Here is a 19,692-nt window from a genome sequence, read left to right as displayed (position 1 = left end):
ATGTGAAAATTCATTTGGTACACCTACTCAAAGGCGTATACCATATGCACAGAATCATGTATTTTTATGGTATATGTTACACATATTTATGGCTAAATTTATTTAATCTTTTGGTAAAGTTACGATATAAAGCTACACATTTTATGATAATGATACGCATTTTTTATAATAATGTTGCATGTATTTTGTGGTGTATGTTGCACATATTTATGGCTAAAGTTATATAATCTTCTGATAAAGTTACGATATAAAGCTACACATTTTATGATAATGATACACATTTTTTATAATAATGTTATGTATTTTTTTATTGAAAATTTTATAAAGCACAAAATGAGAAAATTACCACAAAATAGTAATCACTACCAAAAAAATTAGTAATTTCATTTATGAATAAAAATAAAACCAACTTTGTGTGAAGTATTTGTTCAATTAAGGAATGAATGATGCTACAATGAATGTGTATATTAAAATGTGATCCACAGGCATACACAAATGTGAAAATTCCTTTGGTACACTCCCTCAGAGGCGTATACCACATGCAGTATTATGCATTTTTGCGGTATATGTTGCACATATTTATAGCTAAAGTTACGCGTAATCTTCTAATAAAGTAATGATAATTTGTGTTTCAGAAATAAAGTTATATATTTTATGGTAATGATACGTAATTTTTGTAATAATGTTACATTTTTTTTGTATCAAAAATTTTAAGAAGCACAAAATGAGAACATTACCATAAAAATAGTAAACACTACCACAAAAATTAGTAATTTCATTTATGAACCACAATTATTGCAACTCTATAAAAAAAATAAAAAATAGAGAAGGTTTTCCTCCAACTTAGAATGTAGGAGTTCCTACAATCTAAGTAATGTGACACCTTATGATTAGCTAAAAGATTACACAATTCAAGGAAGTATGCATTTTGGAGTCCTAGTTATTTTAGGTAAATTGTTCTTGTTAAATTGTTTTTGTTTTTGTTTTTTTAAAATTAAATCCTTATCTGGAAATCTAAAATTCAATATTAGTAATTTTTGGATGATCCATCTGTTGATTTTATTATTATTATTATTATTATTATTATTATAATTTTGCACGATAAAATTGTTCCACAATTGTATTGCACAATTAAAACAAGTCGAAAATCTACAAATATTAAATCTGTTGTACTGGAAGGAAAAAAAAATTTCTACCTACATTAGACACCATTATATGTTGTAAATTTTTATTAACAAAATTAGTCTATTTGGTATAATTTTTCAAAAATATTTTCTCGATTTTTGATTTGCTTATTTTATTTTTATTTTTATATTTTTTTTGTATTTAGTAACTTTTTCATATTTTAATTAAATTTTTAGATGCATATAATCTAAATGCATTGAAAAACCTAAAATATTTGTAAAGAAATCTATTTCTTTATAAAAACTAAAAACAAATATGAAATAAACACAAAAAAGGACACATTTTTTAATTTGTTGTCGTTTAGTCAAATTTTTTATTTTTTATTTTATATATTTCTAAGACATAATGTTATCTAATGTATGTAGATTTTCAATTGATATTAATTGTGCAATATAATTGTGAAATAATTTGATAGGGAAAAAAAATATAAAATTCCAGCGATCGGTCATCCAAAAATTACCAAAATTGTTTATTTTTTAAACAAAAATTTAATTACAAAAACAATACACAAGGTACCTAAAATAACTAGGATTCCAAATAGATGTTTAATTTCATAGCCAATCATAGCATGGCACATTTTTTGGGTTGTAGAAATTCCTACATCTTAGCTTGGAGGAAAACCTCCTCCCAAAAAAAAAAAAAAAAAAAAATTGATAACACTTCTCACAAAAATACATAACATGTACCAAAAAAATGCGTAACAAAAGTTCAACTGGTGCACACCATCCCATAAAGAGTGTCTACCAAAGGCAACCCTATAAATGTATATAAAAATAAGAGTAAAATGAATAAAAAATTTACAAAAGGTACAGTCCCCTCACGACTCTCTCTATTTCAGCCATTAGTTGGCTGGCCACATATTGTAACTGTGGAAAAGGACAAAGATAATATCAGAAGCAATTATAAAATAAAATAGATTAGTTTTTCTATTAAGCAACATAATGCTTCTGTTTAATCCTGATTTTTAACATCAACAAAACATCCACTTCTGATATCTTTGGTTTCCTACAATTATTCTCAAGTTCTAGCTATTAATGCTTCCAAAAAGACCAAAAAAAAACAAAGAAAAAAAAGAAAGTAGAAACAGACATTTACAAAACAAGTTTATGAACAGTAAAGTATACTTATTTGCTTCTGTATGTTTGATAAACTTCTGGTAGACAAACATCAAACAACAAACTTCAAGTCCTAATTTTCTGGGAAAAACCTGAGAAGAGCATTGCTCAATGAGATTGCATTGTCTTCACTTTGACCAACTTTCCACACCTTGAACTTCAAAGCGAAAGGACTAATCTCGCCCCAGTGTTTCAACATTGACAGCGAGTGTGGCCCATGTCTTTCTCCACTTTGCCCCATACAATGCCACACAGACGTATCCTCGTCTTCGAGTTTTTGCTTTCCAACTGCAACCCTTGAACCATCATTGTCGTCGTCGTCGTCATCGCTACTCAACTCAATCAATGGAACCGCTGAGGCCTCTTGGTTACTCAGCATTTTTGGTTCCGAACTTTTCGGTTCTTCAATGACAGATGCCACGGAATGTTCCTTCTTTGCAACTAAGCATAAAACACAGAGAACAAATAATAAGCTGTTTTTTACACTTTTATCAACTTGATCAAAATAATATAAATAAGAATGAATAGCAAACATAAGAGATGAGGAGTTGTAATAAAATTGATAGGCCTGCAGGCACAAGAGAAATTGAAGAAGCATTCATGCTCTTTTCACAATGTCCTTACAAAAAAGCATGCATCATTGCCATCAGAAAATGATTACATTATTTCTTCTAAATGAATACAAAATATAGGAATGCATTCAAACAATTTGATGAAAAAATGAAACTATTCCATTTTAATGGTATGTTACAACTTGGGAATGAATCCAATGAGTTTATGATAGACGATTACAACCAATTCAACACTTCCATGAGAAGATGAAGAGATATTACATAACTTCGTAAACTATTAGGCCATGTTTGATTCACAAGACTAATAGTGAAATAATCCCATCAAATTAGTGTGGTATTCACTATCCAATTGAATTAGTAGGATAAATTATCCCCTTATCCATTGTTTGATTTATATTGGATAAGAAAATATATGAAGATAAAAGAGTCTTTTTATTTTATTTCCCAACTCAGGATATATAATCCCATCCCAACCCCATTACTAATAATCCTACAAATTTGTTGGATTAATTATCCATTGGATTAATAATCCTGAAACAAAATTTCAAAACAAACACATGATTATTGGGCCCACGGATTAATAATCTCAATCCCATGCTTTAATCCTGTCAATCAAATGTGCCCTTAAGTCTCACCTAGGGTTACATATGAATAAAAGTGGGTGCAAATAGAACTTTCAATTTCATTGCAGAGTTTTAAATTTTGGGTTTATCGTCCTTGTACAGATTGAAATCATAATTTCAAGAAACAATGTTGAAGAAATCAAACTTTCGCAAAAGAAAATTTCTAAGTAAATTTTCTGAAAATTGGAACTTGAAATGACTTGAAGCCAAAACTAAATCCGAAAAGAGTCTGATTTAGATAACTGTTTCTTCTTGTATGCATCTTAATCTCCTACTGTATTATTCAACACAATGGTTTTAGAACATCCAAAACTATGAATGGAAATACATGTGCATAGTAGTAGAAATTTAATCAACCATACCTGAAGAAAATCCATTGCCTCCCCAGCTATCTCCAGGAGTTTCCAAACTCCCTTGGAGGATTGATTTTGGCAAGCTTTCATCTCCCTCTTTATATTCTTTAATGGCATCATTTGCCGTAGGTTCGAGTTCTGATAGATCTGCAGTCACCTTGGGAACCTCTTGTAGCAACCGCAACTGTTCTGATGGCTTCTGAAGCAGCTTTCTTTTCTCCATGTATTCAGAGAGTGTAGAAAACCATGTAGGTTAAGGGGCACGTTAACATTTTACTGCAAATATTAGCACCTAATATATGCTAAATTTGTGCATGTATGAGCATTTATTTACATTCTCATGTGGATGCCCCACTTTTTTTGATTTATGATTTAGCTTTCCGATTAAATTCGGGGCGTAGATATTAATACATCTCTTAGCATCTGAAATCATAAATCAATACAAGGTATCAATTCAAATTGGACGTATAAGTCTACAAACTATAAAGCACGGCCACCTTTCTGAAGGCCACGTACTGGTGCTAGACATGGACACGTGCCAGACAAACTATGGACACATGTCAGACATGCTTTGGACACATTGGGACACTCCGTGTCCCAATTTGCACACGTGTTGAACATGCTCAGGACAAGTTGGGACGTCCTATGTCCCATTCTTAAAATATTTTTTTTTACCGAAATAGCGTACCAAAGGATATGAATTTGATGTGAATAATTATTTGATCTAGTATAAGTATATAGTATTTAGGATTAATTACACTAATCGTCCTATAGTTTGGGGCTTATGCCACTTTGACCCCTAACTTTTCAATTGTGACATATTTGACCCTGAATTTTGAATCTTGTTCCAAATAAGGACAATTGAAAATATCATTAGATTTTTCAAGGGTAAAATCGTCAATTTGATAAAATATAAACTAATTTGACAAAAATAAATATTCAAAAAAAATGTTTTTAAATTTTTTAAAATTATTTTTATCCACCAATGATAAAATTATGTAAAATTAATAAAAATTACATGATTAATTTTTTAAAATTAATTTTACATGATCATCATCCAAACACATAATAAAAATTAATTTGGTAAAAATAAATAAATAAATGTCTAAAAGATTTATCAATTTTATATAATTTTATTTTTAGTGGGTAGAAATAACTTTTAAAAATTCAAAAATATTTGTTTGACATTTATTTTTGTCAAATTAATTTATATTTTATCAAATTGACAATTTTACCCTTGAAAAATCTAATGATATCTTCAATTGTCCTTATTTGGAACAAGATTCAAAATTCAGGGTCAAATATGTCACAATTGAAAAGTCATGGACTAAAATGACACAAGTCCCAAATTATAGGGACTATTTGTGTAATTTGTCCTAGTATTTAAAAATCTGACATCTAATAAATATATAAAATTATATGTTTTGCACATGTCCCCAGCTTGTCGTGTCTTACATTTTTTGAAATTTGGTGTGTCTGTGTCATGTCATGTGTCCATGTCCATGTCCGTGTTCGTGATTCTTAGTCTACAAATCAAAAAGTTTCAACTTCTTTTGCTTCTGCATACTAAAATCATTGATCAAATGAAATCTTAGGTCGTGGGTATTAGCAGAAGAATAGTTTGAGATTGTTCATCAGTACTTCTGTAATCTAGTGACGTGTGTGGCTGTTCCTATACACGCTATCATAGCCTCAGTAAATGCCACTATCCTGAATCTGCATTTCACAAAACACTTGCAAAAAGGATATTCCCTTCTCCATCCTTTTTCATTTGCTTGATCAATGAGGTTTTGTAATAAATTCAGCTCTCTAACAATCCACTGACAAGTTTCAATACAAAGAAAAGATAAGCAGAAAAATAAAAAGCAAGTAATGGATGACAAATAAGAAGAAAGATTACAATGAACAAGGTGATATTAAGATGTTTTTAAATGAAATGCTCGATAGTTCAGTCAAGTATTTTACCTGCATAACAAAATAACAGAAATGAAACTGCTTACAGTAATCTTATTGAGATCAATCTGTTAGCAATTGATACACCTAACCGGGAACGGTGAAACGCGAAACTCAAACAGGGATTAGAACAAGAAACAAGAATTAAATGCAGAAGAACAACAAAATTTAAGCAGTTCACCCCAAACTAGTGCTGCATCCACGACTTCTGCGGTTTTTTCACCATGATCCGAAAGTCACAAGATACAAAGAAGGTCGTCTCCCCCTCAACTATAAATATATAGAAATTAGGGCAACAAGTCACAGATGTGGAAACACCACCCCAACATTCGGGTTGGGGCACACCCCTGAACCATCTCCTTTGGATCAAGATCCACAGTACCAGGGGTGAAACCAGAAATTTGTTTTGACAGGTGCCAAAATTTGAAACAAATTTTTATTTATTGATATTATAACTTTTTAAAGTTCTCTTTTATGTATTTAATATACAAACAAGCTTTGTTTATAATTTTTCATTTTGAATTGCTGTGGCATAAAGTGATTAAAACCATGGAGTACGATATGGAACTCAATTTGCTGCACAGTAGTTTGTAAACAAATTTGTAAGAAAAGTTTGTTTGTATGTATAGCAATATTCAGAACTAAAAAATGCTATGATGGTCACATTTTCTTACCATATTTTGTTTATCATCTTATGTGTTAATGAGAAATACTAGAGACCCCCAATTTAAACCTCTAAATTCACTCACAATGGTGTGGCAAGATAGTAGGGTCTTATTTAATCAACTGTGTGACAAATTAAAAGTTGACACCTATCATGTCACATCATTGTGGGTCAAATTAGGAGAGCTCTTTTAGGGTCTCAAACATTTTCCATGGAACTAATATAGTATTGACACAAAGAGAAATGCTAGAGACCCAGAATTTAGAACCTCACAATTCCCCCACAATGACATGGCAATTACATGGTTGAGTTAGTGACAAATCAAAAATTGACATGTAACCTACCATACCGTTGAGAGTAAATTAAGAAAGAGTGCTTAGAAGTCTTAATCTATATCCACACATAAAATGATAAACAAATTAAACTTTAGGATAATTTTAAAAAATATGTGGTGCCAGAATGTAAATTTTGGTTAGGATTATATATATCATATACTATACATATATAAGAGGGTTATTGAAAGAGTGGGTGCCATGGCACCCTTCCCACGAACGTAGTTCCGCTAGTACACACTACCCCAACACAATCCATAAGTTATTGGTAAAATAAACAGGCGCCCCTAAACGATATAAAACAAAAGGACCTACTTGACATGCATAACAAAAAGGAATAACTACTATTTTATTAAATAATGGCCTCGTAAGGGTATAATTTGAGTGCCACTAATTCGTCAGCAGAAGGAATGATAGGACACATTGGCCAAGAGAAAGCACAGGACCACCAATTTATGATGACACATTGTAGTAAGTTTCTGAACCAAAGGCAAAACACATAATTTGTAGTACATACGATGTTATGGAAAATGTTGGGTCTCTCTCTCCCTCCCTCCCTCTCTCAATTCACTCTTACATGCATATACACTAACAAACAATGTCAGATAGTTTAATATATATTGCTGCCCATTTCCTAAATGCTTAAGCTTTCACGAAAATTAGTGACTTCACATGGTATTAGAGCTCAGTTTGGGCTCCGTTTGCATTCTTTCTTCTCTCTATGTGTGGTTGTTTGGATATTTGCATCTCCAAGTGCAAGATAGGATTGCACGTGAGACAGGATGTTGAATAGCTTGATATACATTGTTGGGCCAATTTCCTAACAATTTAAGCTTTCGGATAATTGATGACTTAACAAACAAACCCACACAGAAACACAAAGGATGCACTAAAATGCTATTTTTTGGCAGGATATACGGTGAGTACGTCTTGAACTTCAACTCAAGGACTTCTAAGAAGCAGACTAATAAATCAGAAGTTTTCATGATCTGTTCAAATGACATATTTGGCCACTTTTCCATCTTATTTTTGTTCCATCTTGCCCACTCACATTCCTCACTCTCAAGATTGACGGAAGTTAAATTATAGACTGTACAACTCACAAATTGTTCTATGGAAAAGCTTAAAATAGATGTATTATGTACATTTGCAAATAACACTGGGGTAGATGTTCATACATGCTTTGTTATATCTTCATGCAGACTTCTGGCCTTCTGTTCAAGGTCCACCTGTCAGATAAAATGTTTTGATCAAACAGTTTGAATAAACTTTCAACCAGAATATATAGCGCGCTACAGAGACGGTGACAAATATAAGCAGTAGCAGCAAAGTTGGTCCACATCATCAGGGATTGAGACACAATAAGTTAAAATTGTTTTAACATTGAAACATAGTGATGCCATTAAGTTAAGATAAAATATAATAACCAACTTAAAACACTTGGTGGTTGAAGAAAAATGTCTTAAAATGTTAAATTTAGTGATAAATAAATTCAAACTCTAGTTTTCTTGAGTTCCACTTGATGCCTAAATTAAATATGTACTAGGGTTTTATAACACAATTTGTTTGATTTCCTCATAAATGAGATTATCAATACACAAACATGATTGCTTCTTCTTAAGGGCAGTTGTCTGCTAAAGGAAACAAATATAATGAGAATATTTTACAGTCAAATAAGGGTAAAACTGAAGCCAACCACAGTCAAATAAGCAAATTATGAAGCCAACAGCAAAATGAAGGGTAAAACTGAAAAGATAACCCAATGAAGTACAATGACATAGCAAATGACTACACAACAAGTGGCACGAGCACAGCAAATCAGTCTTTATTTGCTACAGGCAAAACTGTTCACCTAAGAAGCATGGACCTTTCTAAGAAGGTAAAATGTTGTGTCCGACACCGACACGACATTCATTGGACACTTCCTAACACTTAGATACACATGAAACATATTAGAAGTTTGAATAAAATAACTTGTAATTCAATGATATAACAAAAAACAAAGTAAATTTACACCTATTTTCCTCTAGATTCCAAAAATTATTACCTTAGACTCATATATATAGCATATAATTATTTATCCTTATATATGACATATGATAAATACATAAAATTATATATTTTGCGTATATCCCTTATGTATCGTGTCCTACATTTTTTTAAAAGTTGTGTGTCGTCATGTCCATGCCGTGTCACGTGTTTCTTAGCTGTTCACCGACGGTAGAGGAACTCCAGATTAAGAAAATATGAACTGAACAAGAATTGTTTACTAGCAAGTTACATAAAAATAAGTTCAGGTTTAGCGCTAGACAAAGATAATATTCAACGAGTCTTGCAACAGTTTGTTGCATATTTCCTATATCAAATGGGTGTAATTTCCAAGAATTAACGTTATGGACTAATTAAAAAATAGGCGATGGTTCAAATTCTGCAGATACAGCCTAAAGCTGGTGAAACCCACAAACTAAAATTCCAAGAAGGATGAGCAGTTTCAGCAAAAATAAAGAAGAACTGCAGCAGGCGCTCGTTTAACAAACTAATTTACTACAACAGTTTGCCAAAGCTGGAAGGCCCATTCTTCATGGATTCCTTATTTTCCAGTTCAGTCAAAAGCTGAAAGAAATTACAAGGATCCAAGGAGGATGCGAGACATTCAGGGACAAAGCAATCATATTATAGAGAGTAAACATTCTGATGCTTCATTCGATTGGATCTTCAGAAAATTCAAATGCAAACTACATTCTGTTTCAGATGGTTTAAAAATTAAAAGAAAAAAAAGATGATTTTTTTTTTGGGGAGCCGCTATTCCTACTCCACTTTGCTCCAAGTATACTCCCTTCTTTGTTCTTATTATACATCGTTACATTAATATCCCTCCACAAAAAATACACTCCCTCAAAAAACCAAAATTCCAAGGGGGTATTAATGTAATTGTGTATAATAAGGACAAAAAAACGAACGTGTTTGGAGCATAGTGGAGTGGGAATAGCAGCTCCCTTTTTTTTTTGCACCTCTCCATTAATTCCTCTTCTAATCAGATTCACTTATAATATACACTATTCATGACACTGAGCCGTTGTAGATATAATTAAAAAGTTTTACTTTTCCAATGAATAAAAGAATTAAAAAGAAAAGAATGAGGGAACTTACTATGGTAGGTTTTTTAAGTAGCCCGCCTTTCACTTTTTCTCTTAAATCTTCACATTCTTCCTGCAAACCCAAAAAAACCAAGCTACTAATGTTATGCTTGAAATAATAAACTATTGGCAGTATGTTGAACTATTCAAACAATTTAACTTCCAAATAATGCTTTACCGTTTAAACTAAAGTAGAACTATGGGTTAAGTTGTACTGAAAATAATAAGAATTTATGGACAAGTATAAACAATATAGTAAGGAGTGGAAATTTCAAGGACAAACTGTGGCTGTAGGAAAAATTTATAGAAATAGATGCATATGTCAACATTAAAAACTTATTTGGGAATAATGCCTGGTACTCTCAAAATCCACCGATATCAAGTTAAATTTGTGAGGTCAGTTTTGATCACAAATAAACCTCACAGTTATGGTCTACTCTATGCAGAACAATGTGGAATGTCCAAATGGTTATAATGAGTGTACATGCATATTGGAAGGTTATTGCCATACATGCATACTGAGTTTAATTAAAATAAACCACAATATATATGTGGAACCTGACAAGAACTTTTAATAAGACTATGGAAATTGGAAGGTTATTTCCATGCTTCAGTTTGATAGAAGTTTTGGCATTTTCATTCCATTAGTCATAGAGAAAAGGGGTGCCTAAACCTAAAACATGTCATTACAATCCATACCATACAAAAATACTAAGTTCAAAATGTCACAAACTATAAATAATAGCATTAACGTTTTTCACATGAGAGTGTACTCCATGATTATTAGTTCTAGGAAAGTACCATGATTGTACATATTCATGTTTGTTGTACTGACACTGAAATCAGCATCGTATTACAAGAGCATGCACCATTTGAATTCAATAACAAAACTTTAATTAGTGTAATGGACGGATAGAAAAGAATGAAGGGATGAAACATTGTTCTTGAATGTGATCCACCACTGAAACACTATGTCACCGTGACGAAGAAGAAAAGAACAGTGGAGGAGAAGGAAGGGAAGAAGAGTATAAAACAAAAAGGGAAGAAAATTTGTATTTTCATTTTCTTTCTGTACGAGGATGCCTCATCCTCGCTCCCTTTTTGATCTATTAATAAAATCTTTTGTTGTTGATCAAAAAAATAAAAATAAAAAGGGAAGAAGAAAGGATGAAAAAAAAAAATGCCAACAAAAATACTTCCACACAATATTATTACCTCAGAGAAGTTTTTATCTGAAAGCACGCTGATGCAAATGCCTTTTGACATATTTGAAACTTGGAGGAGAATCTGCATGTTGTTATCGCCCTTGGATATCTTCTTCATGCCTGAGTGCATGTAAATGGTAACAATAAGATAAAGATCAAAATTTTAACAATAAAGAAAATGTGTGTAGAAAATAAACCAATTATGGGAAAGTTCAACTTTGACATGTTCTAGCGCAATTGACCAGATCATTCTGAAAGATTCCACTTACTCTACACCAATCAGATTCTGGACACAGCATTTTTTTTAAGCTCTTTACTTCATTTCCTTTGGCTCGTTCTTTCAAAATACAAAAATTAACATGAAGGGAGTAGCTGGATACATCAATTGTTAGAATTTACCATAAACCTACCACCACTACCACCTCACCTACTCCACTAAACCTAACCCACTACACCACTACCACCTCACCTACTCCACTAAACCTAACCCACTACACCACTACCACCTCCACTTCACCTACTCTCCACCACACTCCTATATAATAGGAATCCTTGTAATTGTAATATACACAAAATCAACACATCAATCAATAATTCATTCTCTCTATTTCATCAAATTTAACATGGTATCAGAGCTATAAGATTTAAACCTGTATTGTTTTTCTCACCGGCGGGCAGCCGGCCGGCAACTTTGCCTTTGCTGCCCGCTGGAATTTTCTACACATACCTTCCGCTCTCCAGCCGCACCTCTCTCTCCCCATCACAGTTGAAACAGAAATGGAGGCGACTATCGCAGATCCACCAATTGTTGCAGTTGCCAATCAGAAGGAACAGGCAAACCAGGTTCCCAGTGATGTGAAACTCTTCAACAGATGGTCCTTCGACGAAGTTCAAATCAGTGACATGTCCGTGATGGATTACATTGCTGTGAATCCTGCAAGGCACGCAACTTATGTGCCTCACACAGCAGCTGTTCCGCCGGATCAACAGCGCTTGATCTTGCGCTTGATCTTCGCCGGAAAACAGCTCAAGGACGGTCGTACCCTCGCCGATTACAACATCCAGAAGGAATCGACTCTCCATCTGGTTCTGAGGCTTCGTGGTGGTATGCAGATCTTCGTGCAAACCCTAACTGGCAAGACGATTACGCTGGAGGTGGAGAGCTCCGACACGCTCGATAACGTGACGGCTAAAATTCAGGATAAGGAAGGGATTCCTCCGGATCAGCAGCGTCTGATCTTCGCCGGAAAGCAATTGGAGGATGGCCGAACTTTATCCGATTCCCAAGTCTCCATTTCCAATCTCTCTCCCCTATCATACACACATAAACACATTGTTTCATCACACCCAATTCACCGCCCAAATCACACCCAATTCACTTTTCTTTTTTTAATCACCCCCACCGCCCAAATTTTATATTTTTTTTATTTTATTATAAAACTTCATTGGTGCTCACGCTTTGCCCAAATCACACCCAATTCACTTTTAAGATAGGATGATGAGGTTGTGGGTGGGAAAAATAATAAAGTATTTTAAGAGATAGTGGGTGGGCATGAGTAGTCTCGCGGGCCGATTTTGACAAAACCGTGGGCCGAGAACCACGTGAACCACTTTCCTTATTTCTCTTATCTTTCGTTTTGCTTTCAATTTTATTCTTATTATTTCTTTCTTTATTTTTCTTTCACATTACTTTTAATCTTTTTCTCACTCCATTGCAACCAATTTACCAATTTGCACAACAACCCATATTTTATTCCTCTCAGGGATCAACCCCGATCACACTTTTACACAAACAAAAAAAAAAAAAACAAAAAAAAAAAACAAACAAACACATCCACAGGCGAGATTTTTTTTTTTTTCTTATCTACTCTGTCGCCGGTCTCTTCTTCTTGCCTCCGTCCTGGGCGGCCCTTGACGGTGTTGCCTTCGTGTTACCTACTCCACTGGGCATGATCACTACTCCCTGCTCCTCCACTGCAGCATATGGCGGCCCTCCAAATCGGAACATCACGGTGGCCTTCCGCTTCAACTCTTTGTTTTCTGCCCTTAGCACGCTTATCTCTGCTCGCGCATCCTTATACATGCGTTGGAGCAGAGTCAGCTGGGAGTTTAATTGCTGCACCTCATTTGCCCTACTCTGCAGCCGGTTCGACAAGTTTGTCACCGCAGTCATGGTTTCCACACATGACTTCAATGTATACTGATTGGCTTCCACATCCGACTGCACTGCCATTCTTTGCTCCACAGACCGCATAGGAAAGTTCAACGGAGCAAACTCCGGGGCGCTTGGTTGAGGTTCCAGTGCCACCGCACCAGTTCTCTCTCTCGTTGACTCGTTGAGGTCGGGAAAGAGGGTGAGCAGCCCGCGGGAAGACGAAGCCATTTTTCTGGGCTACAAAGTGTTCCACAGTTTCTCTCTCCGAAGAGGCAGAGTTTTTCAGAGAAGGGTTGGTTTCAAAGGTTTCAGAATGGTATGCCTCAGCCTCAGCCTCAGCCTTCGTCTTGGTTAAATAGCCAAGGCAGCCACGCGTATCGCGCGCCACTTGACGCCAGACGACAAACGGGCACGCCAACCAAGACACTCACGTGCCTCGCCATCATGTCCGGCACATCTTTTATGACATGGGCGCGCCTTTTGATGGCCCGTCTTTTGATGGCACGCCTTTTTATGAATTGGGCACGCTTTTTGATGGCACGCCTTTTAAAACATTGGGCACACCTTTTGAGGGTGCGACTCTTCAAGGGTCCGACAAGACTCTGTAAACTGTCCCGACATTGATTCCGGTTAGCTCCTTTATGGGTCCGACAAGACTCTGTAAACTGTCCCGACATAGATTCCGGTTAGTTTCTACAAGGGTCCGACAAGACTCTGTAAACTGTCCCGACATTGATTCCGGTTAGTTTCTACAAGGGTCCAGCAAGACTCCGTAAACTGTCACAACATTGTCTGCTACAACGGTCCGACATGACCCCATAAACTGTCTTCTACAACGGTCCGACATGACCCCATAAACTGTCTTCTACATCGGTCTGACACCGCCATCCGGTGTCCTCTACACCGTTATGACACCGCCATCCAGTGTCCTCTACAACGTTATGACACCACCATCGAGTGTCTTCACCAATGGTCTGACACGACCATACAGTGTCACCTATCCTCTTTTATTTTTATGTATTTGCTTGTTTTGTTCCTTTCTTCAAACTCAAGTTGGTTAATTTCTATCCTCCTTGAGTTTGCGGGGGGCTGTTAGAATTTACCATAAACCTACCACCACTACTACCTCACCTACTCCACTAAACCTAACCCACTACACCACTACCACCTCACCTACTCCACTAAACCTAACCCACTACACCACTACCACCTCCACTTCACCTACTCTCCACCACACTCCTATATAATAGGAATCCTTGTAATTGTAATATACACAAAATCAACACATCAATCAATAATTCATTCTCTCTATTTCATCAAATTTAACATCAATATTGCGTCATAGAAACTACTATTATAGTTCCTGATATCAATTTCATTTCTTTATATTCAGTTTCCTGCAAAATCAATACTTATTCAGATTTCACTTCACTTCTTTTCAATTGCCACTCAAAGACTCCATCAAATAACTTCTACATCTAGGTTCATAGAAGTCATTCCTCAAAGTTGTTTTTATATAAAAACTAAGTAAAATGGTATACAGTCCTCTTCCAGGATCTAAAGGACTGAAACAAAAAGTGTAAAATTTAATGTATAAAGAGAAATAGAGAGAGAATAAATTGTATGTATTATTGATTGATTTATATTGATATAATGTTATGTTTTATTACAATGATTCATGATTCCTATATATAGAAGAGGGTGAGTGTGTAGTAGGTAAGGAGTAGGTGAAGTGGAGGTGGTAGTGGTGTATTGGGTTAGGTTTAGTGGAGTAGGTGAGGTGGTAGTGGTGTAGTGGGTTAGGTTTAGTGGAGTAGGTTTAAGTGGGTGAAGTAGGTGATAGGTTTTAACAGCCCCCCGCAAACTCAAGGGGGATAGGAACTAACTAACTTGAGTTTGGAGAGAGTAACAAAACAAGAAAATACATAAAAATAAAAGAGGATAGGAGACACTGTATGGTCGTGTCAGACCATTGGTGAAGGCATTGTATGGTGGTGTCATAACATTGTAGAGGACACTGTATGAGGGTGTCATAACGTTGTAGAGGACACTGTATGGTGGTGTCATAACGGTGTAGAGGACACTGGATGATTGTGTCAGACCAATGTAGAAGACAGTTTATGGGGTCATGTCGGACCGTTGTAGCAGACAATGTTGTGACAGTTTACAGAGTCTTGCTGGACCCTTGTAGAAACTAACCGGAATCAATGTCGGGACAGTTTACAGAGTCTTGTCGGACCCATAAAGGAGCTAACCGGAATTAATGTCGGGACAGTTTACAGAGTCTTGTCGGACCCATAAAGGAGCTAACCGGAATCAATGTCTAGACAGTTTACAGAGTCTTATTGGACCCATGAAGGAGCTAACCGGAATCAATGTCGGGATAGTTTACAGAGTCTTGTCGGACCCCTAAAAAGTCGCACCCTCAAAAGGTGTGCCCAATCTTTCAAAAGGCGTGCCATCAAAAGGCGTGCCCAATCCATAAAAAGACGTGCCATCAAAAGTTGCGCCCTCAAAAGGCGCGCCCACTTCATCAAAAGTCGTGCGCGACAGAAAGCGTCGAGCCATCAAAAGGTGAGCCGGAGACGCGGCGAGGCACGTGAGCGACAGAGTGGCGTGTCGGCCGCGTCGTCAGTGTCAATATAAACCAATGCGGAGGCTGTGCTTGAGGCAGAAGCGAAGACAAAAAAACCTGGGAAAAAACTTCTGAAAAACTCTTCATTTTCTGAGAGTGATATTCGTTTTTCTGAGAGATTGCCTCTAAGAGCTGCAAATCTTGAAACACTCCCCTTCCGAACATTATCAGTCTGAAATTGCTATTTCGCTGAAACACTCAGCAACCCAAAAAACATGGCCTCTTCTTCCCGTTCAGCTACCCAGAATATGGCCTCTTCATCCCGTGGTCTACTCACTCTCTTTCCCGACCTCAACGAGTCAACAAGAGAGATAACTGGTGCGGAGGCCCGTGAACCTCAACCAAACACCTCTGGTTTTGCTCCGTTGAACTTTCCGATGCGGTCGGTGTAGCAAAGAATGGCAGTGCAGTCGGATGTGGAGGCCAATCAGTATACATTGAAGTCATGTGTGGAAACCATGACTGCGGTTACAAATTTGTCGAACCGGCTGCAGAGTAGGACAAATGAGGTGCAGCAGTTAAACGCCCAACTGGCTCTGCTCCAACGCATGTATAAGGATGCGCGAGCAGAGTTAAGTGTGCTAAAGGCGGAAAATAAGGAGCTGAAGCGGAAGGCCACCGTGATGTTCCGATTTGGAGGTCCACCGTATGCTGTAGTGGAGGAGCAGGGAGGAGGCAACTTGCTTGGTGGTCTAGGAAGCACGGAGGCAACACCGGCAAGGACCACCCAGGACGGAGGCAAGAAGAAAAGACCGGCGGCTGAGTAGAGAAGAAAAATCCCACTGTGGGTGTGGTAGTTTTGTTTTTGTTTGTGTGGGTTTTTTTTTTTTTTTTTTTTTTTTTTTTTTTTAATGTAAAAGTGTGATCGGGGTTGATCCCCTGATATGAATAAAATGACAAGGTTGTGGAATGTTGTTGGTGTTATTTTGTGGTGTTGTTTTGTTTAATAAGAAAAATAAAATAAAAGAAAATAATGGATAAAGAAAATAGAGAAAAATATTTGTGGATGGGTGATAAGAAAAACAGCAGATTTTTTTTTTTTTTTTTGGTGGAATATAAAATAAATAATAATAAGAGAATGGAAAACGGGTGATGCTTACTAACAAGGGATAGGGAAAATATATTATAATAAAATATATATATATATATATATATATTAAAATAAAAGAAAATGGCGAAAGAACGTGGATGAAATAAATTAAGAGAAAGGAGAGATATGATTAAAGTGGGTTTGAAAGTGGGAAAAGATGAGAGAGAGGGATGTCCAAGAAGCTTGTGCTTTTGATAGTTACACATTACCCAAGCTGTATGTGAAGATGCATGTTACTGTCTTACACTTCTGCAGGCTTGGTATTCTTTGTGGGGCACTTGCAACACGTGACATTGAAAATTGTATTCGAAAATGATGACATCTCCAACATGAAACGTCTTGGAAGCAGCCCAGGCCTTGTAATCAATATTCCCAATGATGGTTCAACCAGCGGAGTCCCCAACCTTGTACACTGCTGCCATTGAAACCTTCAAGCCAGCAAACATGGCTACCAACAACAGAGCCACAGCTCTACACCCCACACCCAAATCCATGGCTAAGAGAGAGAGAGCAAATCGGGAAAAAAACAGCAGTAACGAGCAGAAAAGCAGCGCCAGAAACGCCAACGACGACGACGAGTAAGAGTACAACCACGGATATGTGAGAGGCGAGGTGAACGGCGATAGAGGCTAGACGATGATGCGGGTGCCGCCGCCGACATAGCGGAGGAGGGGTGTAAGAAAATGTTGAAGAAGTCAAGGTATGTGTAGAAAATAAGCGGAATAGGTTGAGGTCCGGCGGGCGGCCAAGGCGAGGTTGCCGCCCGCCGGTGAAGCGAGAAATACTAAGGTCTTAACCTTGCTCTGATACCATGTAAAATTTAATGTATAAAGAGAAATAGAGAGAGAATAAATTGTATGTATTATTGATTGATTTATATTGATATAATGTTATGTTTTATTACAATGATTCATGATTCCTATATATAGAAGAGGGTGAGTGTGTAGTAGGTAAGGAGTAGGTGAAGTGGAGGTGGTAGTGGTGTAGTGGGTTAGGTTTAGTGGAGTAGGTGAGGTGGTAGTGGTGTAGTGGGTTAGGTTTAGTGGAGTAGGTTTAAGTGGGTGAAGTAGGTGATAGGTTTTAACAAAAAGCATAAATTGAGTTAATTGTGGTTCTTTCTGTTCAAGTTGCAGGGACAAGCTCTTTACTTTTTAAAAACATATTTCTTGGTTTTTTGATGAATCGACAAGCCTATCCTCAGACAGTTCTATTATTGATAGCACAGCTAGTTAGAGCACTGAATGGCCGGCTATTTTGTTTGGCTATTGTGATAAATTTATGCAAGTCAAATATGAACTAACACATTGCAACAACAAAATAGCACAACTAGTTAGAAATTAGAGCACTGAATACTAAACAGTCACATCTGATATGAAGGACATGACCATATTGTTAAGAGGGAAACAACACTATCCTTTTTTTTCAAATAATATTACTCTATGGTCATGCAGATTATTCCATAAAGTCAATGGCACTGCAGAATATAGCCCCCGAACTACTAGAAAGAAACAGTCAGTTAACTCATCAAATTATCAGATATCTACCAAGACAAACCTGCAACTTGCACAAGCTGATGAGAATTTCTCTGAAAATAGTCATTGGGGTCTGATTTGACTCTCACAAAGCTTCCTATTACTTTGCTTTCAAAGGTTTCAGGTTGCTTCAGTAGCTCCTGCACTAGACTCCTCTTCAGGTACACAAGTTTAATGTTCTCAGCAACAATGGAAGCAAAACAGCTCTGTGGAGCATTGATCGCCACCTCATTTTCTGGGGATTTCCTATTTGTATTTAACTTTCTCTGTTTTTTACAGGCCACCGTGACATTCTCATCCTCATCTTCTGAAGTGTGTCCCAGTTCGTCCTCATCTAATGGCTCAAGGTTCTCAAAAAAATGGGGTTCCAGGAGGTCATATATTTTAATTCTGTTCATTGTTTTCCTCCCCAAAACAGACTTTAGTCTTTCATCGCATAAAATCTTCTTCTTTTTCTCTGGGCAAAAAAGCTTGTTTTCATTGATGTATTCATTAATGATAGAACACACATCATATTGTGAAATTTTTTTGCTTGTGTCTTTACCAATTGATGCAAGAAAATCTATAAGGGATTTTGATCCCCAACCAATAAAATCTCTTTTATTTGATTTTACCTCCCTTTTCATCACAACTTCCTTCTGTTTGGATCTATTCATTTTCTTCACTGGCTTGTGCTCTTCTATATCGGAATCGGATATGAATTGAGTTTCCTCTTCCTTGTCAGATTCCTCTGGTTCAAAACCAGACTCGTAGTTTTCACCCTTTTTCAGTTGAGCACCAGCAGAATGGAGATGCTCCAAAGTCAATCCTTCTTTCTCCTTGATTACCTCCCAATATTCCAGGAATAGGCCCTCATATGTCTCTTGGTCTTTGAAGTCTACCCTCTCCTGCAATGCAATAAACATGGAGTGAGTGAAGAGATTGAGAAACAAAGCTCAAGTTCAGTTTACAAAGCTACTCCTCACTCACAAAGACAAGAAAAAATCATCGAATTAACAGAATAAAAAAGTGGTACTAAAATAGTTTGTATTACCAAAATTTCATCTTTTCCAATATCATTTAAATCTTTGAGAAAAGATAGCAAAATAAAGAATACAAAAGTGACATAGACAACATTTATGCAATCGAACCATTGAGTCCA

The 19,692-nt window shown here is 36.2% G+C and overlaps 1 protein-coding gene across 2 annotated transcripts in view; it reads right to left on the bottom strand.

The window, feature by feature from the left end:
* Window positions 1-1,949: 1,949 nt before the first annotated feature.
* The window catches only part of LOC114257174 (uncharacterized protein At5g08430), a 65,083-nt gene continuing 47,340 nt past the window's right edge, over window positions 1,950-19,692 (bottom strand). For both annotated transcript variants that reach the window (XM_082914577.1, XM_082914578.1), the window contains 7 exons: window positions 18,574-19,438; window positions 11,150-11,259; window positions 9,948-10,007; window positions 7,976-8,026; window positions 5,598-5,668; window positions 3,858-4,084; window positions 1,950-2,741 (listed from right to left, as the gene is read on the bottom strand). In XM_082914577.1, the coding sequence (XP_082770703.1) occupies window positions 2,374-2,741; window positions 3,858-4,084; window positions 5,598-5,668; window positions 7,976-8,026; window positions 9,948-10,007; window positions 11,150-11,259; window positions 18,574-19,438 (1,752 nt within the window). In that variant the 3' untranslated portion in view covers window positions 1,950-2,373. The remainder of the gene's footprint in view (window positions 2,742-3,857; window positions 4,085-5,597; window positions 5,669-7,975; window positions 8,027-9,947; window positions 10,008-11,149; window positions 11,260-18,573; window positions 19,439-19,692) is intronic.

This window comes from Camellia sinensis, chromosome 2 (assembly GCF_055761805.1).
Source record: "Camellia sinensis isolate YWXY chromosome 2, ASM5576180v1, whole genome shotgun sequence".
In the NCBI taxonomy this organism is placed as follows: domain Eukaryota; kingdom Viridiplantae; phylum Streptophyta; class Magnoliopsida; order Ericales; family Theaceae; genus Camellia; species Camellia sinensis.
Note: the sequence above shows the minus strand (reverse complement) of the source record. Positions and strands in the feature narration are given on the sequence as shown.